Source organism: Dictyostelium discoideum (genome assembly GCF_000004695.1).
Source record: "Dictyostelium discoideum AX4 chromosome 5 chromosome, whole genome shotgun sequence".
Classification (NCBI taxonomy): domain Eukaryota; phylum Evosea; class Eumycetozoa; order Dictyosteliales; family Dictyosteliaceae; genus Dictyostelium; species Dictyostelium discoideum.
The window spans coordinates 4,827,211-4,853,508 of NC_007091.3; the positions used below are offsets into that span (position 1 = coordinate 4,827,211).

Sequence of the window (26,298 nt, forward strand, 5' to 3'; positions counted from 1 at the left end):
TTTATTGTTTTTTATTTTTAATACATATATTCTTTTTTTTTTTTTATTCTTTTTTTATTGGTATTTGTATATCTTTTTTTTATTTTTTTTTTTTAATTTTAACCTAAGAAATTGAATACAACAAGGTGAAGAATTAAATTGCATAAAAGATAATCAGTGAATGCTCTTTCAATTGAAATGGTTTTACCAAAATTGTTAATTGGATTAATTTGAATTCTTAAACATACTATAATTGATAATTTTAAATATTGAATAAAATTGATTGTTTTTTAAAATATAAAAAAAAGGGTATTAATATTTGGTATTATCATTATTATAATTCATTATTAATTATTAATTATTTATAATATTAGGGGTGAGTGGTGGAGGAGGAGGGAAATTATTTTTTTTAAAAAAAAAAAACTTTACCTGTTAAAACAAAACAACCAACAGTTGAAATGAAAGCAGCTAAAAATGAATTGAATGGGTAGGTACCAACCAAACAACAATATGTGAATACAATTACACCAGTAATGAAAGTATATATAAGGAAAAGATCAATAATCTTTAATTTTTGTGGAGTCTTTGAATAACTCTCAAAAAATGATTTAACAATTGATGTAAATGTAAGATTATTTGATGATGTTGATGCTGTTGTTGACATTTTTTATTTTTTTTTCTTTCTCTGTGGTCTAAATAAAATTATATCTTGATGATCACAAATTAATTTCAAAAAAAAAAAAAAAAAAAAAAAAAAAAAAATTAAAAAAAAAAAAAAAAATTAAAAAAAAAATTTTTTGAAAAAAAAAAAAAAAAAATGAAAATGGAATTGATTAGCAAAACGATTGAATATCTTTACTTTTTATTTTTTATTTTCTGGGCTTTTTTTTTTTTTTCTAAAAATTTGTTTCCAATTCAAAAAAAGTATCCTAATAAATAATAATAATAATAATAATAATAATTTTTTTTTTTTTTAATTTAAATTTGTAATTGTTTTATTTGTTTTGTGATACAATATTTATTTATTTAGTTTCTTTTTGTTCCTTTCCAACTTTCTTGAATGAATTTCTATATTGGTCATATTTTTCTGTTCAATTTAGTACCATCAATATCTCACCTTCACTTTTAGTTGGTTGCAACCAACTAAAAGTGAACTACAGATTATTCTACCAATACCTCACCTTCCTTTTTAGTTGGTTGGTATTGGCAGAATAATATGATGTTAACGCACCAACTAAAAATGAAGGTGAGATGTTGATGGTACTAATTTGAGGGGGGTTTATTTTTGAAATTATTATTCTTTTTTAATTGGGCAATTATTTATTTTTTGTTTTTTATTTTCTATTATTTATTATTTTTTATTTTTTTATTTTTTATTATTTATTATTTTTTTATTTTTTTTTTTGAATTATTATTCTTTATTTAATTAGTAACTGTTTGCTTATATTTTTTAATTTTTAATTTAATTATTTAGTGTTTCTTGTTTAAATTCTTTTCTTTTTTTTATTTTTTAATCTTTTTTAATTATAGAGGGTTTTTTTTTTTTCTGTAGTGATTCTTGATTTAATAAAACATCATTGGTTGAAAATTCAAAATTATTGACTGACAACATATTTAATAATATTTTTGATTTTAAAGATTATTCTAATTAAATAAATAATGAAAAAAGTAGGTATTTTTTTTTTATTAAATTGAATAGGTGTAGAGATATGAAAAATAAATTATAATTAAATTTCCAAAAAAAAACCATCATTTATTCTTCATGATGGTTTAAAAAAATAGGGATAAGACACAAATAAATGGGAAAATTTTTTAAAAAAAAACTTAAAAAAAATCAGAAAAAAAATATTTAAATAAAAAAAATTGAAGTTCTTTAGATAACTTGGAAGTTATGGGAATTCAAAATACTGAACAAGCAAATACTCAAAATAATGTTTCAAAACGTTTAGAATTTCAAAATCGTGAATTAATCATTGAACAATTAAATCAAGCAATTCGTCTTTTATCGAAAGATCAACGTGCTCTTAATGTTTTAAAAACTGAAGTTGAACATCAAATTAAAGAAAAAGAAGAAAGAATTAAACAATATATATAAATTAATTAATTATTAAAAAAAAAATAAAGAAAAAAATATATTTATTTTTATTTTTTAGATTTTTTTTTTTTTTTTTTTTTTAATTATATTTGTTTCAAATAAAAAAATAAAAAAAAAAAAAAAAAAAAAAAATTAAAAGATGCCTTTTCAATATTGCAAAGAAAAAAAAAATTAAAAGATGCCTTTTCAATATTGCAAAGAAAAAAAAAAATTAAAAATTAAATTTGGAAATAAAAACTTTTTTTTTTTTTGGAATTTTCGACTTTTAGAGTAAGTGATTTTTTTTTTTTTTTTTTAAGCAAAATGATTGGATCTTTTATTTTCTATTAAAATTAACAAAATAAACAATTTAATTTTGTTAAAATTATTAGAAAAAATTGCTTATAATAAGGTTGTAAGTTTTTTTTTTTTTTTTGGTTTTGGTCGCCTAAAAAAAAAAAGTATAAATAAATAAAAAAAAAAATTAAAAATTTAAAAAAAACAAAAAAGAATGGATCCAGAATCATTTGGTTTAGATAAAACAGCTATTGAAATTTGTAATAGCTATATGCCAGTATTAGATATTGAACCAAGATTAATTAGAGAAGGTTTTAAATCATTATATGATAATCAAAAGAAACATATTAGTAAAACCAAACAATATCAATTAAATAAAGAGAATGGTGATAGTTTAATGGATGTTCATTTCTTTTATCCAAATGGTTATGAACAAAATCCAGTCGACCATAAATATAAAGCAATATTTTATATTCACGGTGGTGGTTTTATGGTTGACGGTATTAAAAAATTACCAAGAGAAATTAGTGATAGAACAAATTCAATTTTAATTTATCCAGATTATGGATTAACACCAGAGTTTAAATATCCATTAGGTTTAAAACAATGCTACCAATTATTCACAGATATAATGAATGGCAATTTCAACCCATTCAATGATTTAATCAATGATTCAATTTCAATAGTTGGTGAGAGTTCAGGTGGAAATTTCGCACTTTCTCTACCATTAATGTTAAAATTAAATAATTCAACATTTTTTAAGAAAATTTCAAAAGTTTTAGTATACTATCCAATTACCGATTGCAATTTTGAAACACCATCCTATAATAGATTCTCAGAGAAATTCTATTTAACAAAGGAAGGTATGAAATGGTGTTGGAATCATTATACAAATAATGATTCCGATAGGGATGAAATCACTTGTTGTCCATTGAAAGCCACAATCGATCAACTAAAAGATTTTCCAGAAACTTTGGTTATCACTGCTGAAACCGATGTCTTAAGTTCTGAAGGTGAACAATTTGGTTTAAAATTATCAAATGCAAATGTTAAAGTTTCAGTTTTAAGAATTTTAAAAACAATTCATGGTTTCGTTTCACTTGACCAAACAAATGATAGTATCGCTTGTAGAGTTGGTATGGATTTATCGATGAACTTTTTAAATAATATCTCAAATAATTCAATTATTAATGAAAATAATAATAAAACTTTATTAAAATTACTTTAAAAAATAAATAAATAAATAAAAATATATATTTTAAAATAAATAAATTTTTATATATAATACAATGATATTACTTGTTTATTTAAATAAAAGTGATAATATTTTAAATAATTATAATAATTATTATTATTTAATTTGTTATTGTACCAGTTCTCCATTCATTATTAATACATGGACTACCACCACGATCTCTGCCATAATAGTCATAAGTGTTTCTATTGCATTGAGAATCAGTACTACATGGTACTTTAACTGAGCATTCGATTGGTTTATGATAACAACCATATAACATTGAGCAAAAATCAGCTGTACAAGGGTCTTTATTTAAAATTAAATTTTAATGTTAGAAAAAATAATTTAAAATATTAAATTTAAAATTCTTAATTAAAAATTCTTACTATTATCATCACAATTCATTGGAGTTATATTCACATCCTTTTTCACCACAAGTATCAAGTGTACATGCATCATAATCTGAACAACGAGTTTCATAATGATAACAATATCCACGGAAATCACAAAAATCAACTGTACAAGATCTGGTTTTGTTTTTTTAAATTTATTTTTATTTTTATAAATAATTAATAAATAATTAATAATTTAGAAAAAAAATTTTAAATTTTAATAATAAAAATAAATTTACATACTATTATCGTTTCATTTTTGTTCACATGATTGAGTTGGTTCTGGTGGATTTACTGGTGCGTTGACACAACCATATGGACCACAACTACAATTGTATTATTATTTCCATCATTACAAGTATCAGCAATTTGATAACAACTTCTAGTATTTTCATCACAATGATTGGTATGACAAATATCAACATTACTTTTTGGGCATATATATATTTACTCGTTTCAAAACAACTAAACATTGGAGAACAAACAAAAATTTTACAATTTGTATTCTTAAACTCTTTTTTCTTTTAATTTTTTGAAAATTTTAAATTATCTTTATTGATAATCAAAAAATAAAAAATTAACAAATTATTTTTTTTCTTGGATTTTTATTCTTATTTTTTTTTAAGTCTTTTCCCTTGTGTTTTTTTTTTTTTCTTTTGGAGATTTAAAAAAATAAGAGTATTATTATGCATTTTAAAATTATTATTGATTATCATTAAAAAATTACTTAATTGTTTTTTTTATTGAATTTTTTTTTTTTTTTAAAAAAAGTTAAATTTTATTTTTTAGGATGTCAATGGTTGAATTTGATTTATAATTTTAACATAAATTTCAGTTGCTAATTAATTTACATGATTTGAATATATTGACAATCGTTATCTATATGTTTTTCGATATCTTCCCTTTTAATTTTCATTTGACAACCTTTTAACAATCAATTTCATATTTTGGGCATTCAGTAAGATGATTTTTTACTTGATTCTTTGTGATAGATTTCATACAAAATGAACATACTTTCAATTTATAACCATTGATATTCATGTTCTTGTAATGATTTTAATCTAACAATTTTATCACACCCTTTATATGAACATGGCACAAGTTTAAATTTACAATTTTGTATATGACTATCTAATAGATCTACAGTTTTAATATCTTTACAGCCATTAATTTGATCTTATACTAATTTTTTTTTTAGATTTTCATCAAAAACAATTTCCACTTAAAGTTGTGTAAGTGTAAGAATAAATACAAAAACATTCTTCTTTACTAAAAAACTGTTCAATTACTAAACATCTTGATAAATCATTGATTAAATTTACTTTAATTCTACAAATCATACATTCTTTTTTATTTTTTAATGATGTTTCCCAACATCCTTGACATGCGAAATGGCCAGATTTACATTGATAAATTGATTTCTTGTAAATAAATTCACAACAAATTGGACATGAATATTTATTATTATTTTGTAATGATTCTTGATTTAATAAAAAATCATTGATTGTAAATTTGATATCAATTATTGACATACTCAGAGAGAATATATATATTTTTTTTAAAAAAAAATAGGAATTAAAATAAAATAAATAAATAAGAAATGATTTAATGAATTGGTGAGCACATATATATATATATATATATATTTTTTTTTTTTTTTTTTTTTTTTTTTTTTTTTTTTTTTTTTTTTTTTATATATGTAAGTAAATTTGAATTTTTGAAAAAATAAAACTGTTATTATAATAAATTAAATTCTATAAATAAAATTTTTGGTTATATAATAATATTTTGGCACACTTGAAAAAAAAAAAAAAAAAAAAAAAAAAGACTTAAAAAAATAAGAAAAAAAATTGTAATATGGTGACTCAATCAAAAAACACACAAATAATTTTCAAAATTGGCTTAAAAAAATAAGAAAAAAATTAAAAAATATTTGAAAATGAAGTAACTACCATTTTCACAATGACAAATTACAAAAAAAAAAAAAAAAAATATTTAAATCTTTTTTTTTTTTTTTTTTTTTTTTATAATTTTCATTCACAATATAACAATAATAATAATTATTTAAAATGGGTAATTTATTATCTCATACTTATGGAGTCCCTTCAATAATTTCAATAATAATTATAGTATCCTCATCAATTTTTTTAATAATTTTAAAAAAAGATAAACAAAAATATATAAATAATCAAATTAATAATCAAATTAATAATCAAATTGTTCCTGAAATATCCAATAATAATAGTTATAATAATAGTGATAATAATAATAATAATAATAATAATAATAATAATAATAATAATAATAATAATAATAATAATAATAATAATAATAATAATAATAATAATAATAACGATGATTCATCTGTTAATCTTGGCAATAATTTAAAAACTACAGATTATGATATTGTAATTGATTTACAAAGTGTTGATACATTTGTAATTAAAGATGCTTGTTGGACAGTATATGTCAATAAAGATTTACTTAAAAATGTTAAAGAAGATTCACCAAATCCACTAGACTGTCTTTTAGAAGGTTCAAATAAATTTAGAACTGCAACCATTATTGGTTATTTTAAAAGAGGTAAATATTAAATCAATCAATCAATCAATTAATCAATCAATCTACATATTTATTAACATTTGTATATTAATTTTCATAATTTTTTTTAATAGGCAAAACCTTTACAGCAAATTTAATAAATAATATTAATTTACCATCTGGTAGTAAAACTAAAACAAAAGGTTTATCAATTTATATTTCTCATACAAATGATACTTTATTTATTGATACTCAAGGTAGTAATACTCCTCTACCATTTTTTGTAGATGAAAATGAAAATGAAGAACTTAAAAAAGCTTATAATATCAATCAAGCTGATGGAAGTATTAAATTGAATAATCTTCATCTTGCACGTAAGAAAGCAACTGAATCATTCATTCAAGAGACTGCTATTAGTTTATCAAATGTTGTAATTTTCGTTGTTAATGAAATGACATGGCACGATCAACAAAATATAATGGCCATTCAAAAGAAGATTAAAACTCAAAATCCAATTGAAAAACAAAAAATCAGAGAACTCTATGTGTTTCATAATTATATGAATATTTCAAATATGGTTGATCTAATGGCAATGATTAAAACCTATGTAACAACTCCATTCAAAGGTTATTTTCATACTGAATTCAGCCTTCATTCTGATAATGAATATATAATTTATTATACAGATGCCGAGAATTTTACAACTCATTTCTTTTTATGTAATCATGGTAGTGAGTTTGGCAAAAAGTGGAATGAATTAGTGGGTAAATTTGTCAAGACTAAAATTAAAAATGTTACAAATCAAAACTATGCATTTGATACAATACTATTAGAAACTTTAAAAGAGAAAATGAAAACCAATATTAAAAATCCAACAGATTTAAAAATTGTACCATATTATAATTCTCAAACTCAAGTTGTGGAAATTGAAAATAAATCATCGAGTACAAGATCAAACACATTTGTATATAAGAGACAGACTGGTATACCATTAAAGGATCAAAAAACATTGGAAGATTTAGAAGAAATGTTCAATCAAGTTAAAGCACATACTATTGATATTAACCAAGTTCCAATGTATTCGATTGTACCTGCTATTAAAAATAATGAATATGAGCAATGGAAATATGCATTAAATAACAAGGATATCATTTTCATTGATAATCTATTGATTGTAACTGGAAGTTTCAATCCAACCTATGACAGTCTTGAATGTGAGAATCGTACATTAATATTCACATTTGATTTACCAGATATTCCAGAATCTCATTTCTCTCATTCAATCTACTATGATCCAAGTGACAAAGTTAGATACTTAAAAGTCTCGGGTAATAGAAAATTAAGTTATAGAGCATTAACTGGTACACGTGGTGGTGAGAGTACAATTAATGAATATCCATCAGCTGGTGTTAAAATTGGTAATAGTTTAAATCTTAGAAAAGATGGAGAATTTGATCTGAGAATTCCAATTGAAGCAAATTATAGTAAAAATTATTCAAATCATTTTGAAAATGGTGTTTTAACATTAACATTTAAAGAAGAAATTGAAGGTCTTCCAGATGAAAGTTGCAAATAAAAAAAATATTAAAAAAATAAAAAATAATAAATAAATAATAATCTAAAAAAATAAATCAAAAAAATTAATTTTTTATTACTTTAAGATTATCAATCAAAACCCTAAAGTGTTTTGTTTTGTTTTTTTTTTTAATTTTTTTTTTTTATTTTTATTTTTATTTTTTATCTTTTCCCCCCTCGATTTAGGATATTTTTTTATTTTTATTTTAATTTTTATTTTATTTTTTTTTTATTTTTTATTTTTTTCGTGTGTTTGTGCGCTTATGTGGTTTTATTAAAAAAAAAAAAAAAATTTCAATTTTTTTGAATTTTTAAGATAAACAAAAATAAAATAACCAATATAAACCATTAATTAAAAAAAAAAAAAGAAGAAAGAAAAGAAAAGGAATAGGGATATTAATAATAAAAACACATAATATAATAAACAATACATAACATATACATATATACACCTCATCCCATATACATATATACATATATACCTACATACACACACACACAATAAAATAAATATAAATTAAAGAATGGACTCAATTAAAAGTTTATTAGGAGATAAAGAACCAGAGAAAGAACCATCAATGTGGGATGATTTAAATAATCAATGTTCATTAACATTTACACAACGTGTTATTGGTTTTGCAGTATGTGCTGCATTAGGTTTATTATTTGCATTCTTATCATTAATGTTTTTTATATCACCAACAACATTTGCACTTTTATTTACATTAGGTGATATATTAATGGTTATGGCGTATGTGTATTTCAAATATTATTATAATTATTATAATTATAATCATAAAACACAAACACTAATAATAATAATAATTTTACTTTATTTTATTTTATTTTATTTTTCAGTACTGGTTTTATAGTTGGACCAATTAAACAAATTAAAAATATGGCAGAACCACATAGAATTATTTGTGCAATCGTATTTGTAGCATCAATGATTCTTACTTTAGTTGCAGTTTTCTTAGATTGGGGTATCATTCTCGTCATTTTCTTCATTTTATTCCAAGTTGCTTCATTATTATATTACACTTTTTCATATATCCCATATGGTAGACAATGTTTAAGAGGAATGTGTTCTTCTGTTGTCTCTGTGTAAAAAAAAAAAAAACAACAACAACAACCAACAATAAAAAAAAAAAAAAGAAATAAATCGACAAAAAATTAATATATTATTATTATTATTTATAAATAAAATAAAATAAAATAAAATAAATATTTATTTGTTTTCTTTTTCTTTTTCTTTTTCAGCTTCTTTTTCTTTTTCAGCTTCTTCTTTTTCAATTTGTGATTTTACTTCTTGTAATTTTTTATCAATTGATTCAATTTCTAAATCTAATAAATGTTTTGTATTTTCTAAATCTTCATTTGTAGTTGACTCATTTTCAAAATATTTTTTATATTCATCTTGTTCTAATTTTTTCATTTTCTTTGAATATTCTTCACCAGAAAGTATGTAAGAGAATTCATCAGCATTTAATAATTCACCAGATTTTTCAAAAAAGAATAATGAACCATTCTCTAATAGAATATAAGGTGATCCGTTTTCAGAGAATTTCGATGACTGAATATCTGAAATTGGGATTTTTAAAACTTGCATCCCTGGATTAATATGACATAATTTTATAAATTTCGAATTTGGTTCTCTATAAATTCTAATACCAAAAACACTTATCATCTTTTGACCAATTAATTGGAATGATAATGCCCAAAATGAAAATACTGATAAAAATAAAACAGTTTTCATCTTTTTTGTATTTAAAAAAATTAAAAATTAGAAAATAAATAAAAATATATATAATTATGTATATATATATATATGCACACATACATCTAAATGATTAATATAAGCAATGATTGGTGAGGAAATACCAAGTAATGATTGAGCAGTTAAAAATAATTTACCAGCATTAAATAGATTTTCTTTATTTGATTGGTAAATTAAGTAATCTGGATTTTGATCTTCAATAGTTTCATTAGTTTTATATTTTTCTAAATCTAAACCAAATGGTTTCTTTTTTTTTGGTTTTTCATTTTCAAATGGGTCTGTATAAATTTCTTCTTTTTCTTCTTTTTCTACTTTTTCTAATTTTTCTACTTTTTTTTCAACATCAATATCTTTTTTATTATTATTATTATTATCATTTAATATTGTTGAAAATGATCTAAAAAAAGTTTTATTAAAATCTTTAATTTCTTTAAATGATGATAATGATGATGATTGATTCTTTAAAATTGATTTATTTGTATTTAAAAATAATCTTTGATTACTTCTATTACAATTTACAATTGATTTAATTAATGTTGAATTTAAATTTAATTTATTAAATTTATTCATTTTTTTTTTTACAGTTTACAATGAAAATAAAAAAAAAAAAAATTGATTGTGGTTTATGAAAAAAAAAAAATAAAAAAAAATTAATGAAAGTGTGGAAAAAAAAAAAAAAAAACGAAAAAAATGACACACAATAATCGTGAAACTTTTTTTTTTTAATACAATCAATTAATTTTAAATATCAATTGAGTTTTGCTTTTTTTATTTTATTTTATTTCTTTTTTTTAAATTTCTTTTCTTTATTATTTCAAATGGGTTGAAATTCGCTTTTTTTTTTTTTTTTTTTTTTTGATTTGGTTTAATTATAATGCATAAATATGTAATATTAATTTGAGATTTTTTTTTTTTTTTGTTGGTTTTTGTAGTTTTTTAAGTGTGTATTTATATATTTAATTTAAATTGAAAGTTCATCTACACTCCAATCTTCGTACATTCCATTTGGAAGGAATCTAAATAATGTTGAAAAAAAAAATAAAAAAAAAATAAAAAAAAAAATAAAAAAATAATAATAATAATAGATTAGAATATGTGTGATTTATATTATATATATATATATTTTATATATTACCTTCTAATAATTAATGGAATTTTCTTTGCTCTTAATTCTTTCCAAGCAATTTGTAATGGATCAGTTTCACCTTCTAATTCTACCATGATTGGTGCATTCATACTAATTTGTAATGCTCTTGAACCAAGTAATCTAGCTCTTTCGTATTTTGTCATGTATCTTGTTGTTTTTCTAAGGTGATTTGGAATTCTACCTGCTTCTGCTGTATTTGCATCTGCTGAAGGATCAATAATATCTGTATATGCCTCTGTTGTTTCTGTTTCTTCAACATATTCCTCTTCAAAACCACCTCCCTCATCAAACTCTTCATAACCACCATCATCACCACCACCTTCAAAATCTGCCATTTTTTATTTAATTTATTATATATTTATACAAAAAAAAAAAAAAATAAAAATAAAAATAAAAATAAAAAATAATAAATGAAAATAAAAAAATTAAAAAAAAAAAAAAAAAAAAAATAAAATAAATGCTCAAAAAAAAAAAAATGAGAAAAGAAAAACAACGAAAAAAAAAAAAAAAAAAAATTTGAAAAAAATAAAAAAAATAAAAAAAAAAAAAAAAATTTAAAAAATTTAAAAAAAAAAAAAAAAAAAAACTAAAACAGAATATTTGTTATATATATAATAATAAAAAAAAAAAACCAGGGGAAAATATCCAACTTAAATTTTTTTTAATGGGTTTTTATTATAATAATAATAATAATAATTTTTTTTTTAATTTTTTTTAAATCCCTTTTTCCAATTTTAAATTTTAAAAAACCCCGGGGGGGTGTGGAAAAAAAAAAAAACCCATGGTTTTTTTTTTTTTTTTTTTTTAAAATTTTTTTAAAATTTGAAGCCATGAATTTTTTTTTTAAAAAATTGATGAATCGCATTTTTTTGTTTTGGTTTTAAAAAAAAATTTTTTTTTTTTTTTTTTTTTTTTTAACCAAACACTCTTTGTACTTTACATAAACCCCCACTCACTCACACTATTCAGTTTTTTTTTTTTTCTTTTTTTGGAACACAATTTAAATTTTTTTAGATAAATTGGTTTTTTTTTTTTTTTTTAATATATTAATATAATCACACACCCACATATATATATATAACATATTTATTTTTTTTTATTATTAATTTTTTTATTTAAATTTTCTCATCATTCACATTAAATTTAAATAAATAAAAAAAAAAAAAAAAAATTTATATAATAAAAAAAAAAAAAAAAAAATATTAACATACATTTTTTTTTTTATTTAAACGCCTCATTTTGATAATAATAAAACTCTTTACTCTTTGTATTATTTTTCAAAAATATTAATTTAAATAGTTTTCTATAAAAAAAAAAAATAAAAAAATAAAATGGATACTACTGAACAAATTACCTCTACCACTGTTACTTCCTCCATTCCAGAAGAAAATAATACTACTACTACTACCACTACTACTACCACTACAACTACAAATACCAACAGTAATAATAATATTGATGAAGCATCAAATATGAATAAAGAAAAAGCAATTGAAAATGGTGGATTATTAAAAGCATATGCTGAACAAGGTAATTTAGAAAAAGTAAAACATTTAATTGAAGTTGAAAAAGTTTCACCAAATCAACCAGATTTATTTGGTGATTCAGCTCTTCATGGTGCTTCTGCAAATGGTAGAATTTGTAAGTTTATTATTATTATTATTTAATTTTATAATAAATAATAAAGAAAATAAATACTAAATAATAAATAATAATATTAATAATTTTTTTTATTTTTTTATTTTATTTTATTTATTTATTTTAAAAAATAAAACAGCTGTTATTGAATATTTACTTGGAAAGAAATCAAATCCAAATATTAAGAATAAAGTTGGATCAACACCATTACATAAAGCAGTTACAATTGATCATAGTTCAATTGGATTGGGAGTTCAAATGAATTTGATAAGATTATTATTAAAGTTTGGAGCTGATCCAACCATTGTTAATATGGCAGGATTGATACCAGAGCAATTGGCAACTAGTATTCGTGTGAAGGAGATGCTACAAGGTGACCAGGCCGTGACTATCCTCTTGCCAATTCCAAAGGTTCATCATGGCAAAATCATTGGTCGTGGTGGCAAGAACTTAAAAGAGTTGAGAGAGCTCACCAATACTCAAATCCAATTGCCAGAATCCAACGTTACCGATAACAAAATCACAATTAAAGGTAGAAAAGATGATGTAGAGAAAGCTCGTCAAATGATATTGGATATCGTTAATCCACCAAAAACTCCAGAAGAGATTGAAGCTGAAGAAAAGAAAAGAAAGGAAGAAGAGGAAGCCGATATTGAAATACTTAATCTCACCTCGATCGCCAAAGAAAAGCATAGTTTAATCATTGGTTCTCAAGGTAAAAATATCAAATACTTGCGTTCTCATTTCAATGTTAAAATTACAATTCCACCAACAAATTCATCTGAAAATAATATCTCAATTCAAGGTAAATCTGAAGATATTGATAATGCAATGAAATATATTAATGAAATTTTAAAAAAAAATAATGAAATTAAAAATAGAAATAATAATACTAATAATAATAATAATAATAATACTAATAATAGTAATAATAATAGCGGTAATAATAATTTTTCAAGACCAAAACCAAAAATTGTTAAATAATAATATAATTTTTTTTTTTTTTTATTAGATTAATAAATTTTTTTTAAAAAAAATATATTTCTTTTCTTTTTTAAATAAGATAAATATAAAATTTTTATTTTTATTTTATTTTTTTATTTTTTTTTTTTGTTTTTTTTCATTTTTTATTTTTTTTTCTTAAAAAATAAAAAAAAAAATAAAAAAAAAAAATCCCAATAATTTAAAATTTTAATTCTAATTTAGTGTGTTTATTTTATTTGTATTTGAATAAATGTGTTATAATTAAGTGTACTATAGAAAAATAAAAAAAAAAAAAATAATAATGGATAAAGAAAGAGGAGGAGGGGAATTAAATAAAAGCCCAGATAAAAAAGATAATGATATTCAAAATATAGTTATTATTAATGATCATTCCGATATTAATGACCATCAAAATAACAATGATAAAGAACCACTCTTAAAAAAACAACAAAATTTAAAAAAACAAATAGATGAAAATAATTATATAAATGGATATAATATAAATAGTAAACGATTAACTACAACAACTACAACAACGACCCAAAGTAATAAAGATACAATGATTAATATTGAAAATTCACAACAAATTTGTAATAATAGTAATAATAATAATATAGATAATAGCAATAATAATAATAATATTAATAATAATAATAATAATAATAATTTAAAAAAGAAAAATGATATGGTTAGATCATATGAAAATAATATAATTTATAAAACAGAAGGACCATTTAATGAAACTATACCAATTATGATAAAGGATGATGAAACTGGGCCATTAAATTTACCATTTACATTTTTAAGAGGATTATGGGTGATCATATTGGTAGCTATATTTTTATTATTGGCAACAAGTTATTTTATAGAATATAGATTTTTAGATTTACACCCAAATAATAATGGAGAAAGAGCAATTCATTACACATTCATTGCTACAAGACCAGTAGTATTGGTGCCTTTGATTTTCATAATTCCATTATATGGTTTAAACGATAGAAAAACAAGTAAATATAGTTTTTTCATTGGTATCGCCTTGGTATTAAATATTATAGGTGATTGTATATATTCAATTCAAATTAATGATCAACTTGAAAATGTTGCAAATAGTAGTGGTGGTGGTGGTACAGATGGAGATACAAATTCTCGTCAAGAAAATCAAAATTTATTATTAAATGAAATGATGTATTTATTCTCATTAATATTTTATATGTGTTCAAGATTAATGTATACAATTGCATTCTTAATTGGTATTGGAAAAAATATAAAACCAAGATTATTTCACTCAATACCATTTTATGTTTATTCAGCTACTTTAATTTTATTAATTGTATTTTCAAAATCAATTTCACCATATATGAGTAGAAATACTTTTCAACCATTACCAGATTTAGAACCAAATAGTAATAATAATAATTATAATTATAATAATAATAATGGTACAGTTAGTGGTGGTGGTGATTCCGATAGTTCATCAGATTTAACAGATGTTGATCCAGCTCATTTCTCTTTAATTTGTATTTATGGATTTATTGAAGCAACTATGGTTTGGAGGGCAATTTCATTGACATCATCATTCCCTGGTACATCACCTTCGAAAATGTTACTTTGGTTGGGTGTTTTAGGTGCTACTACATTTGGTATTGTCGATACTTTATTAGTTATCAATTCTTATTATCATCCAATCAATGCTATTTTCTATTTATCAACTGGTGGTATTTGGTTAGGAACTTCATTAATAGTTTTTAGTATTCCTCGAAGACCTGATGTCAAAGATTATATTTTTAAAGTATTTAGATTAAATAAACGTGGTATTAAAATCATTTCAAAATCAAGAGCATTTGAAAATACATTAGTTAAAGAAAATAGTATAAATAGAAAATCGAGTATAAATAATTAAAAAATTAAAAAATTAAAAATTAATAAAAATAATAATAATAATAATAATAATAATAATAATAATAATAATAATAATAATAATAATAATAATAATAATAATAATAATAATAGTAAGATCAGGTTTAAAAAAATCCAATTTCAATAAAATTAATTTTTACATAATTCGCTTTAGTTTTTTTTTTTTTATTTTTTTTTCTATTTTTTTTATTTATTTTAATTTTAGTAAATATTAAGTGTACTGAATTATATTGGTTTTTCGACATATATATATTTATTTTTTTGAATGGAGATGATTTATAATACTTAATGATAATAAAACCACCAATATCTTTTTAAAATAATTATCTTATTTTTTTACAAACCCCCAATTTTTAATTTAATTTTATTTATTTATTTAAATTTTTAAATTATTATTTTTTAATTGTTATTTTATATTTATATTTTAAAAAATTAATTATTATCTTTTAAAAATAAATAAAAAATGAATTTTTTAATAATATTAATTAATATTATAATAGTTTTAACAACAATTATTTTCTTAAAAAATAATAAAAAAAAAAAATAAATATATACCTGGTCCTATTGGGTTACCAATTTTAGGAAATTTATTATCATTAAAAGGTTAATCTCATTTCAAGAATTTTATAAACAATATGGACCAATTTATAGAATTAGAATGGGTTCTATAGAAACTATAGTTTTAACAGAATCCTCTACTTTAAAGGAGGCATTTATTGGAAATTCTTATATTTTTGAAAATAGATTTCAAAAAGAAAGAAATAATTGTGAGAATGTGTTATTGGCAAATGGAGAATTGTTTAAAATTATTCAAAGAATTAGATAACCTTGCTGAAATTGGTGAACCAATAATTTTAAATAGATATAAAATTGATTTCATCGAATGTCATGCTAACTTTTACATATGGTGATAAATTATTATATAAATATAATGAAATTGAAACTTTTGAAGAATATTTAAAAAATTTATCAAATTATTTAAAAGTTACAGGTCGACCAATTTTATCAGATTTTATTCCATTTTTAAAACCATTTTCAAAAAATGTGAATATTGATGATTGTAATGATTTTTTTTACATCCAATTCAAATAAATATATTGAGAAATTTAAATCTGGAAAAAATTCAAAACAATCTAAAACAGAAAATAAACCAATAATTTCAAAACTATTATCATTATATGAAAATGGTGAAATATCATGGGCATCTGTTATTGGATCTTGCATTGATATGCAAGCTTCTAGTACTGATACAATTATGTTTTGTTTAATAGAATTAACAAATTTAAAAAATATTCAAAATAAAGTTTACAATGAAATAAAACAAGAAATTAAAAAACAAAATATTAATAATAATAACAATGAAGATGAAGTTTTAATCCAGTATAATAAATATCGTAATTCCCTACCATACTTTTCAATGGTAATAAAAGAAACATTTAGAAAACATCCAGTAACAGCTCATGAAACTTCAAATGATGTTGAATTTAGAGGTTATAAAATTTCAAAAGGTACCCAAATCATTAAAAATATTTGGGCAACTCATAGAAATGAAAAAATATTTCAATCACCAAACTCATTTATTCCTGAAAGATTCTTGGAAGAATTACCAAATTCTAATTTAGTTCATTTTGGAGTTGGTGTAAGAGATTGTATGGGTAAATCATTAGCTGAATCACAAATATTTACAATATTGGCAAGTTTTATTAACAGATATGAATTTTTAAATCCTAATCCATCAATACCATTAAATGATGTTGGTAAATTTGGTCTTGCCTTTTCTTGTCCTCAAAATAAAATAATTATTAAAAAGAGAATTTAATAACACACACACACCACAACAAACTTTATCAAAATTTAAATAAAAAAAACAGAATAAATAAATTTTAAGGTAATCACAATTAGTGATTGAAATTAATATTTTATTAATTAATTTTTCATTAAACTCATATGAAATAATGTAAACAATTAAGTTCAGTATTTAAAAAAGAGAGAAATAAATTTTTTAATAAATTATTATTGATTATTATTGATTATTATTATTGATTATTATTGATTATTATTATTGTCTATTTTTGATTATAATTATTATTATTATTATTATTTAAAAATATTTTATTTAATTTAAAATTAAATTTTCAATATCATAATAATAAAAATCTAAAATTATACTACCACCAACATCATCTCTAATCATTAAAAAGGAATGCAAACCAGGTATAGGATGACCAAGATAAGTGTTTACCCATTTTTGAATTGCTTTTGGTTGTAATGATAAATGGATTGAAACAGTGCCATCATGAGATTCCAAATCATCCATTATTACAGTTGATAATTTACCACTTTGTTGAGTTGTCAATTGTGGAGAGATTGAAAGTAAATTACAAAGATCATGAATTATTGATGGTTTTTGATTTAATGCTTCAATTTTAATACTTGAAATTGAACGAGTCTTTGAAAATTCTAATAATAATTTAAATTTATTATCAAAATTAAATGAAACACCATCCTTATTAAATAAATATTTAGTTGCAGTTAAAGTTAACTCTACTAATAAATTACCACTTGATGGTAAAATATTCATTGTATAACGTGGTTTAAATGATTCTTCTAATAATAAATTTCTAATCCATTCTTTTAAATCACTATAATGTACCCAAAGTGATTTAAAATCTTTATTACAATTTAAAAACCAATTACTATTTAATAATATTTGATAAATTATTTGTTGTTGATTATTATTATTATTATTATTATTATTATTATTATTATTATTATTATTATTATTATTATCATTATTTTCAGATGAATTTGAAATTAATAAAGAATGATCAAATGAAGATTTTAAAAATTTAGTTTTCCAAAATATTTGATCAGAACAAACTCTATAAAAACTTGATGAAACTTGACTGCAATTATTTAAATCTCTAATATCATTTAATTGATTTAATATATTTTGAATAATTTCTTGTGGTAAATTATTAATTGATAATGGTATTATTGGTAAAGTAAATTGTAATGATGAAGATGATGAAGATGATGATGATAATGAAAATTGTGGTGATATTATATTATTATTATTTGATAAAATTGAAGAAAATAATTGATTTTGTTGTTGCTGTTGTGGTTGTTGTTGATAATTATTATATTGAGGACGATATGGATTAATTGTTTTCTTTAATAATAAATAATATAATAAATTATCAATTTGAATTGAATTTAAAATTGATTTTGTAAATGTTAAATTTGGAATTGTACAATGAGGTAAATGAAGTAATGAATTATCTTGAACAATTGAAATATCTTGAAAATCTGAATTAAATTGTGATTTGAAACTATCAAAACCATTTGAATTAAATCCAAATGAATTACAAATTGAACATTGTTGAATAAATGTATTAAAATTTGATGATGATGATTGTTGATGTTGATGTGGTTGTTGTTGTTGATGATGATATTGTTGATAAATATTAATTAATTCAAAATTTGAAATGAAACCAATTTTTTCATCATTAGCATCTTTTAAAGTTTTATTACAAGATAAACAGAATAAAGTTGGTTTACATCTACAATTACCATTACCAACACGTAATGATTTAATAACATTTTCAAAACAAATTGGAAAATCAATGAAACCACAATTTGAACAATGATTGAATTTAATTTGATAGAATCTATTCTCTAGTGAAGTTTGTAAGAATTCTTTCATTTCCCAAGAATTACAAAGTGTGAATGCAGAATCTGCACCATTTTTACTCTTAATTTTTGGATCGGCTCCATATTCCAAGAGTAACTTTATTATTGGGAAATTGTTTGAAACTGGTTGAAATACACCATCATATTGTATACATTTCATTAATGGTGAAAATCCTTCACTATCAGTTTGATTAATTGAACAACCCAATTCTAATAATTGTTTAACCACTCTTTGATTACCTTGTTTACATGCTTTTGTCAATATGGTTGGACATTCAAATTCTGAATGTTTCTCTTTAAACGTTGAATCTAAATTTAATGATTTCATCCTCAACAATGAATCATTTAAATATCTATCACCTGCGCATAATGATAGAAATAATAATTCTGATGCTTCTGATGGTGAAAGATAACCTGTTTCATATTTTAATAATATATGAATTTTACATTGATTATTATTATTTAAATTATTTAAATTATTTAAATTATTATTACTATTAAATCTAGATTGTTGTGATTCTAATATTGTTACAGGTATCCAAAGTTCTAATATCTTTTCTCTTTCAATTTCAAATAAATCAAATTCTTTTGATTCCGCTATAATTATACTTGTTGGAGTTTGTTGTTGTTGCTGATCAGCACCATTGTTATTATTATTATTTAAACTATAATCATGAAAATAAAAAATTAAATTTTGAGTATTTAATGAAAATCTTTGCATTGGATTTGTTAACGGAATTTCAAAATATTGTTTCCAATATAATTGATTCGAACTCTTTAATTGGGTTTCTTTTTTTGTATCTTGTAAACCAACTTTAACTTTACAACCAATTGTAACTGGTGGTGGTGGTGGTGAAGTACCATCATTATTTTGAAAACCTGTGCATTCAACTACAACCAAATGTAATTTATCAACTATTGATTGTTGTTGATGTTGATGATAATGGTGTTGTTGTAAATTATTATATGAATTTTTATATTGTTCTCTGATTAAAAAATTATTAAATTCTTGTACCAATACTGATTTTTCTTGATTTGATGGTTTTTGTTTTTGTAATAATTGTTCTTCTTGGCGTATTCTTTGTTGATTAATATTAATATTATTATTATTATTGTTATTATTATTATTATTATTATTATTATTATTATTAATATTATTACTATTTTCATTGTTTATATAATAAAAATCATTATCTTTTCCATTATCAATTGATAATAATGGTGATGATAATAATGGTGGACTATTTGGTAATCTAATTGAATAATGTTCATTTGATTGATGCTGTATATTATTATTATTATTATTATTACTGTTACTACTACTATTGTTGTTGTTATTATTATTATTACTGTTACTATTATTGTTGTTGTTGTTGTTGTTGTTGTTGTTGCTATTATTATTACTTAAAAAAGGATTAGTATTTGTGTTGTCAACTTGATTTTGAAATATATTTGAATTTTTAATTGACTTTATAACATCTCTAAGTTTTTGAGAATTTCTAACTAATGAATTCTTTCTTTTAGGTTGTGCTGATTGTGTATTGTTATTTAAATTATTTATACTAGAAGTTGTTGTGGTTGTTGTGGTTGTTGTGGTAGTAGTTGTTGTTGTTGGTGGTACATTGTTATTATTAAGATAATCATAAGTAGTGTTATCATTTGTTATGTTATCATTATTATTACTATCAAAATCACTATCAACTTGCATTGGTTCAAAATCTTTTTGGTTTATATTTTCAGAAGATGAATCTGAGTAAATTGATTTCTTTTTATATACAATATGTAAATGAACTTCACCATAATAAGTAGTTGAACTAAAAATATTATTATTGTTATTATTATTATTATTATTATTTTGAACTGGAAATGGATTATAGAATTCTTTTGGTGTTTTATTTGTTATTGTATTATTATTATTATTATTATTATTATTACTATTATTATTATTACTATTGATACTTATATTATTATTAGTATTATTATAATTATTACTATTGTAATTATTATTATTATAATTATAATTATTATAATTATAAAGTGGAATTAAAGTTGAAGGAATAATGGGAATACATAAATGATGACTTGTTGAAAATTGTAATTGATTTTGAATTGGTGGTTGTTTCTCTAAATAATTATTGATTTGATTATATAGATTCGAAAGATCAACTTTACATTCACCCATTATTTCACCTAAAAATCCATCTTCAATTATTTTAATGATTAAACTTGGATATTTGGGTTTATATTTAATGTTTACTTGACAATTAATTGCAACTGTTCCATTATTATTATAAGTTTTTGAATTTGTTTTAACCCAATTTCCAATTCTACCATTTCCAATCTTTAATTTAATATTTTTAGGAATATATCCATTTCCTAATTTTTTATTAAATTTAAAAAAATAAATAAATAAGAAAATAAAAAAATTATAAAAAAAAAAAATAAAAAAAAAATAAAAAAAAAATTAATGAATAAAAAAAAATAAAAAAATAAAAAAATAAATAATTAATATTATTGATAATTTATGAGAAAAAAAAAAATTAAATTAAAAGAAAAAATAATATTACCATTTTTAATTGATAAATTTTTAATTTCAATAATTTTAACTTCAAAAGTACCCATCAATATTAAAATCTATAGTAATACCCCACCTATTTTTTAAAAAATAAAGAAAAAGAATATTAATATTTTTATTTATATTTATATGTAAATAGAAATAAATAAATAAATAAATGGAAAAATAAAAAAAAAAAAAAAAAAAAAAAAAAAATGTTTGATGATTGTGATGGTTTTGTTTAAGAAGGAAAAAAAAAATGTTTTGATGTGATAAAAAAAGAGAAAGGGAGAAAAAAATAAAAAAAAATAATTAAATTTAAAAAAAAAAAAATAAAAAAAATAATTAAAAAAAAACAATAAACGGCAATGTTTTGATGTATTTATAAATAGATTTTTTTATTTTATTTTTTTTATTTATTTTCGGGTGCTGATGAATTCAATAACCACACAATGGGGTGTTGTGTAAATATATATATTTTTTGTGTAAAAAAAAAAAAAAAAAAAAAAAATTTGATTTATTTTGATTTAATTTAATTTTATATTATTAATTATGATTGTTACAAATTTATATACATATATATATATATATATATATATATATATATATATATATATGTTTTGAACACTCAATTATTCAGATTTGCACAAATAATAACTATTTGAATGATTATTTTATGATTTTTTTTTTTTTTATGATTTTTTTTTTTTTTTTTCTTGGTTTTTTTTTTTTTTTGGGTTTTTTTTTTTTTTTATACAACTTACCAATTTTGTTTAAAAGAGATTTACTAAATTAGATAATGGTTTTTTTTTTTTATTATTTTAACTAAATTTGTATTTTGACTTGAATTATAATATATGAGGTTTTATTTTTGTTTTTTTTTAATAAATGTGTGAAGATGTGTAATGATACAAAAAAATATAATAATAATAAAAATCAAAAATAGATAAATATACCTCAAATTTGCATAAAATAAATAAAAGGAATTACAATAAAAAAAAAAAAAAAAAAAAAAAAAAAAAAAAATGGGGGCTTAAGCAACCTAACAAAAAAAGAGTGAATCAGTGTCAGTTGATCAAAAATAAAAAAAAAAAATAAAAAAAAAAAAAAAATAAAAAATAAATAAATAAGGTTGGAGTCCAAGTCTAACCGCTTTTAAAAGTAGTTGACCGAAAGTTTTTTTTTTTTTTTTATTATTTTTTTTTTTATTGTTTTTGTTTTTGTTTTTGTTTTTTTTTTTTTTTTATAATGATGTAAAAAATTAACCAAAAAAAAAAAAAACTTAAAAACCTAAAAAAAAAAAAAAAAAAAAAAAAAAGGCTATTACTTAAAAGGTTTTATGTTTTTTTTATAAAAACTTTTTATTTATATATGAAAAAAAAAAAATATTAAAAAAATAAGAAAAAAAAAAAAACAGATAAAAAAGAATATAAATATCTTACCGTCCCACAAGCAGACTTTTTATTATTTTCTTTTTTTTTCCAGATATTTTTTATTATTTTTATATTTTTTTATTTTTTTTTTTTATTTTTTTTTTTTTTCTGAAATTAATTTTTGTGGTTGGCGAAATGCGACTTTTTTTTAAACCATGAAGATAAAAAAAAAAAAAAAAAAAAAAAAAAACTTTTTTATTTTATTTTAACCATTAATTTTGCAAAAAACCAAGAGGTTATACTCGAAAAGTGGAATTTACTTTTTATTATCAGAGTAACCAACTATATTCTTAATTTTAATAGTTTCCAAAAAAAAAAATTTTAAAAAAAAAAAAATAAAAAAATAAAAATAAAAAATATTAATAAAAAATCTGGAAAATTATATTATTATTATTTCTATTTATATATAAATAAATAAATTAATAAATAAATAAAATAATAATTTTATTTTTAAAATTTTTTAATTTTTTTTTTTAAATTTTTTTAATTTTTTTTTTTAATACATAACTTCATATTCTTGGATTTTTGATTTTAATGAAGTATTTTCAGAATCAATTTGTTTAAATTTTAATAAAATATCACGTAATTTAGATTCTAAAGAACTAATTTTCTCATCTTTATGAGAGAGTAAAGTTTGAAGACGAGTTGATTCTCTTTGATATAAACCCAAATCCATATCACGTTGTACCAATTCACCTTCTAATTGTTTAATTTTCTCTAATGCACTATCTTGATTAAATGATGTTAGGAAATCAATCTTTTTATTCTTTTCTTCAAGTTCTAATTCTAATTTTGCCATTTTACTTTGAATTTGAATGAGTTCATTACTTTCAAAACCATTGCCACTACCACCACCAATTGTTAAAGAACTTGTCGATTGTGATAATGGTGAAATATGTGAATTGTTGTTGTTATTTTGACTTGGTGATTGAAGTAATAAATTACTAAATGAATTTGGTGTAATACTACCTAAATCTCCATGATGATGATGACTATTTTGACTTGGTGAAACAAATGTTGATCTACTACCATTACCATTACCACTACCACTACCACCTTTTGAAGCTGAATTATTAACAGAAGTTGAAACTAAAATTAATTTATTTAAATTATTAATCTTTGATTCTAATAATGATCTATGTTTTTCAGCATCAACTAATTTATGTAACAATTCTTGATTGGTTATTTTCATTTTTTCTTTTTCAGTTAGAGTCTCTTGTAATTCTTTTTCAGTTGATAATGCATCTGATAATTTTGATTTTAATTCAGCAATTTCATTTCTATATTGTTTTAATAATGCTTTATCATCAAGAATTTCATTAACCTTGGCATTGTTTGATATCTTTTTAGCTCTACTTGCAAATTTTAATGTATTGTGAGACTCTTCGAAATTGTTTGATGCTAATGTGATCGTACATATGATTGCAACTCTAGAATTACCACTTAATGAATTTTGCAAGACTCTAGTTAATTTAGAATCACGATACGGTATATAACCAGTATCTTTCTCTGATAACTTTGAAATCACAGTACCAAGTGTCAATAATGATTTATTAATATATGAACCTTCTTTATTTCTAATTGCGCTAATTGTTGACTCTGATGCTTTCTCTGAACCTGCTAAATCTATTAAATTCAATGTACTATATCTAACGGGTGATTCTAGACCACCACTACCACTCCCCTCTGGTAAAACCTCTTTACTTTCAATGATCATTTTGAAAATGGTATGACTACGTGATGATTGTAAATTGTATGATGTACTACCGACATGTCTATGTGCTTCACCTGCTGATATTAATGAGAGTACATGTTCAACCGATAAAACGATCTCTTCTTTTAAACCGGCGACGTAAACACCTGTGACTGGATGTTCGTGTATTTTTAAATTGAAATTCTCTTGATTCACACCCAACAAATCGTTTACAGTCTCATTGTAAATCTCTAAATAGGATACTCTGAGAAGGAATTCACGCTCTTTGCACTCTTGAATATACGTGAAAATATCCTGAATTGATAGAGGAATAATACCAGGATTCTTCTTACCGCTACCTGTCATTGTAAAGGTTTTACCACTACTAGTGATACCATATGCCATAATCGATGCATTATAACCCTCCATTGCACTCTTTACTAATTCTCTTGCAACCGTATCATACACTTCATAATTATCACATGTTGGTGGAAAAAGATGATCATATGTATATGAATTTGATACAAATTTTGATGTTAATGAAGATGTTGGTGCTGGTGATGCTGGTACTGTTGTATTGGTAGTGGTGCTATTTGTTTTTAATGGTGTTTTTAATGGTGTTTTTAATGGTGTTTTTAATGGTGTTTTTAATGATCCTGCTGATGTTGATGTTGATGATGATGATGATGATTTTATTGGTGTTGAAATTGGTGGTAAAGAAGAAACTGGCTGTGTAATTGGTGGTGGTAATGATGTAATTGTATTATTATTTCCAAATTGCCAAAGGCAATGTTCTTTATCTTTAACTTCTTTCTCATTAAATGGTCTAGCTCTTACGCTAACCGATATATTCTCGTTCATTCTATATAAATAAATAAATTGTCTTTTTTTTTTTTTTATTACAAATTTTTTCTACAAAAATAAATAATCTTTTTTTTTTTTTTTTTTTCATAAATTAATTTTTTTTTTTTTTTTTGTGGCGCCATTGAAAAAAAAAAAAAAAAAAAAATTAAATAAATAAAATAAAAAAAAATAAAATAAAATGAAATAAAATAAAATAAAATCAAATAATGATAATTCAAATAAAAATGAAAATTTGGTAATAAAATAAAATAAAATCAAATAATGATAATTCAAATAAAAATGAAAACTTGGTAATGAAAAATAAAATTTAAAAAAAAAAAAAAAAAAATGAAATAGAGTCTGTGTGGAAAATAAAATAAATTTAAAAATAAAAAAAATTAATTAAAAAAAATCGAATCTGTCTTTAATTTTAAACAACTATAAAAAAAAAAAAAGAAAAAAAAAAAAAAAAAAAAAAATAGAAAAATAAAAGGAAAAATAAAAAAAAATGATAAGGTTAATTA

General features: G+C 20.9%; 13 protein-coding genes and 1 pseudogene across 13 annotated transcripts; 7 read left to right on the forward strand and 7 right to left on the reverse strand.

Moving 5' to 3' along the window:
* Positions 1-98: 98 nt before the first annotated feature.
* On the reverse strand, positions 99-643 carry ost2 (dolichyl-diphosphooligosaccharide-protein glycotransferase; the record flags this gene model as incomplete). The annotated part of the gene is made up of 2 exons (XM_630329.1): positions 99-226; positions 409-643. 2 exons carry the CDS (start codon positions 641-643, stop codon positions 99-101), a joined length of 363 nt encoding a protein of 120 aa, XP_635421.1.
* A 1,227-nt stretch (positions 644-1,870) lies between these two features.
* On the forward strand, positions 1,871-2,074 carry DDB_G0291051 (hypothetical protein; the record flags this gene model as incomplete). Its single annotated transcript, XM_630330.1, has 1 exon — positions 1,871-2,074. One exon carries the CDS (start codon positions 1,871-1,873, stop codon positions 2,072-2,074), a length of 204 nt encoding a protein of 67 aa, XP_635422.1.
* A 490-nt stretch (positions 2,075-2,564) lies between these two features.
* Positions 2,565-3,578, forward strand: DDB_G0290975 (alpha/beta hydrolase fold-3 domain-containing protein; the record flags this gene model as incomplete). The annotated part of the gene is made up of 1 exon (XM_630331.1): positions 2,565-3,578. One exon carries the CDS (start codon positions 2,565-2,567, stop codon positions 3,576-3,578), a length of 1,014 nt encoding a protein of 337 aa, XP_635423.1.
* Positions 3,579-3,705: 127 nt separating this feature from the next.
* DDB_G0291053 (hypothetical protein) lies at positions 3,706-4,895 on the reverse strand (the record flags this gene model as incomplete). Its single annotated transcript, XM_630332.1, has 4 exons — positions 3,706-3,893; positions 4,008-4,114; positions 4,275-4,406; positions 4,831-4,895. 4 exons carry the CDS (start codon positions 4,893-4,895, stop codon positions 3,706-3,708), a joined length of 492 nt encoding a protein of 163 aa, XP_635424.1.
* A 105-nt stretch (positions 4,896-5,000) lies between these two features.
* On the reverse strand, positions 5,001-5,511 carry DDB_G0291035 (hypothetical protein; the record flags this gene model as incomplete). The annotated part of the gene is made up of 2 exons (XM_630333.1): positions 5,001-5,059; positions 5,232-5,511. 2 exons carry the CDS (start codon positions 5,509-5,511, stop codon positions 5,001-5,003), a joined length of 339 nt encoding a protein of 112 aa, XP_635425.1.
* A 537-nt stretch (positions 5,512-6,048) lies between these two features.
* DDB_G0290959 (hypothetical protein) lies at positions 6,049-8,096 on the forward strand (the record flags this gene model as incomplete). The annotated part of the gene is made up of 2 exons (XM_630334.1): positions 6,049-6,562; positions 6,655-8,096. 2 exons carry the CDS (start codon positions 6,049-6,051, stop codon positions 8,094-8,096), a joined length of 1,956 nt encoding a protein of 651 aa, XP_635426.1.
* A 523-nt stretch (positions 8,097-8,619) lies between these two features.
* On the forward strand, positions 8,620-9,203 carry DDB_G0291055 (hypothetical protein; the record flags this gene model as incomplete). The annotated part of the gene is made up of 2 exons (XM_630335.1): positions 8,620-8,846; positions 8,954-9,203. The coding sequence occupies 2 exons, from the start codon at positions 8,620-8,622 to the stop codon at positions 9,201-9,203; spliced, it is 477 nt and encodes a 158-aa protein (XP_635427.1).
* Positions 9,204-9,323: 120 nt separating this feature from the next.
* DDB_G0291057 (hypothetical protein) lies at positions 9,324-10,442 on the reverse strand (the record flags this gene model as incomplete). Its single annotated transcript, XM_630336.1, has 2 exons — positions 9,324-9,851; positions 9,936-10,442. 2 exons carry the CDS (start codon positions 10,440-10,442, stop codon positions 9,324-9,326), a joined length of 1,035 nt encoding a protein of 344 aa, XP_635428.1.
* A 391-nt stretch (positions 10,443-10,833) lies between these two features.
* rpb6 (RNA polymerase II core subunit) lies at positions 10,834-11,354 on the reverse strand (the record flags this gene model as incomplete). Its single annotated transcript, XM_630337.1, has 2 exons — positions 10,834-10,888; positions 11,008-11,354. 2 exons carry the CDS (start codon positions 11,352-11,354, stop codon positions 10,834-10,836), a joined length of 402 nt encoding a protein of 133 aa, XP_635429.1.
* A 996-nt stretch (positions 11,355-12,350) lies between these two features.
* Positions 12,351-13,641, forward strand: DDB_G0291059 (ankyrin repeat-containing protein; the record flags this gene model as incomplete). Its single annotated transcript, XM_630338.1, has 2 exons — positions 12,351-12,660; positions 12,797-13,641. The coding sequence occupies 2 exons, from the start codon at positions 12,351-12,353 to the stop codon at positions 13,639-13,641; spliced, it is 1,155 nt and encodes a 384-aa protein (XP_635430.1).
* A 301-nt stretch (positions 13,642-13,942) lies between these two features.
* On the forward strand, positions 13,943-15,541 carry DDB_G0290977 (hypothetical protein; the record flags this gene model as incomplete). Its single annotated transcript, XM_630339.1, has 1 exon — positions 13,943-15,541. The coding sequence occupies one exon, from the start codon at positions 13,943-13,945 to the stop codon at positions 15,539-15,541; it is 1,599 nt and encodes a 532-aa protein (XP_635431.1).
* A 564-nt stretch (positions 15,542-16,105) lies between these two features.
* Positions 16,106-17,377, forward strand: DDB_G0290981 (annotated as a pseudogene; the record flags this gene model as incomplete).
* A 297-nt stretch (positions 17,378-17,674) lies between these two features.
* DDB_G0290983 (ankyrin repeat-containing protein) lies at positions 17,675-21,873 on the reverse strand (the record flags this gene model as incomplete). Its single annotated transcript, XM_630342.1, has 2 exons — positions 17,675-21,627; positions 21,819-21,873. The coding sequence occupies 2 exons, from the start codon at positions 21,871-21,873 to the stop codon at positions 17,675-17,677; spliced, it is 4,008 nt and encodes a 1,335-aa protein (XP_635434.1).
* A 1,861-nt stretch (positions 21,874-23,734) lies between these two features.
* Positions 23,735-25,792, reverse strand: kif11 (kinesin family member 11; the record flags this gene model as incomplete). Its single annotated transcript, XM_630343.1, has 1 exon — positions 23,735-25,792. The coding sequence occupies one exon, from the start codon at positions 25,790-25,792 to the stop codon at positions 23,735-23,737; it is 2,058 nt and encodes a 685-aa protein (XP_635435.1).
* Between the last annotated feature and the right edge of the window lie 506 nt (positions 25,793-26,298).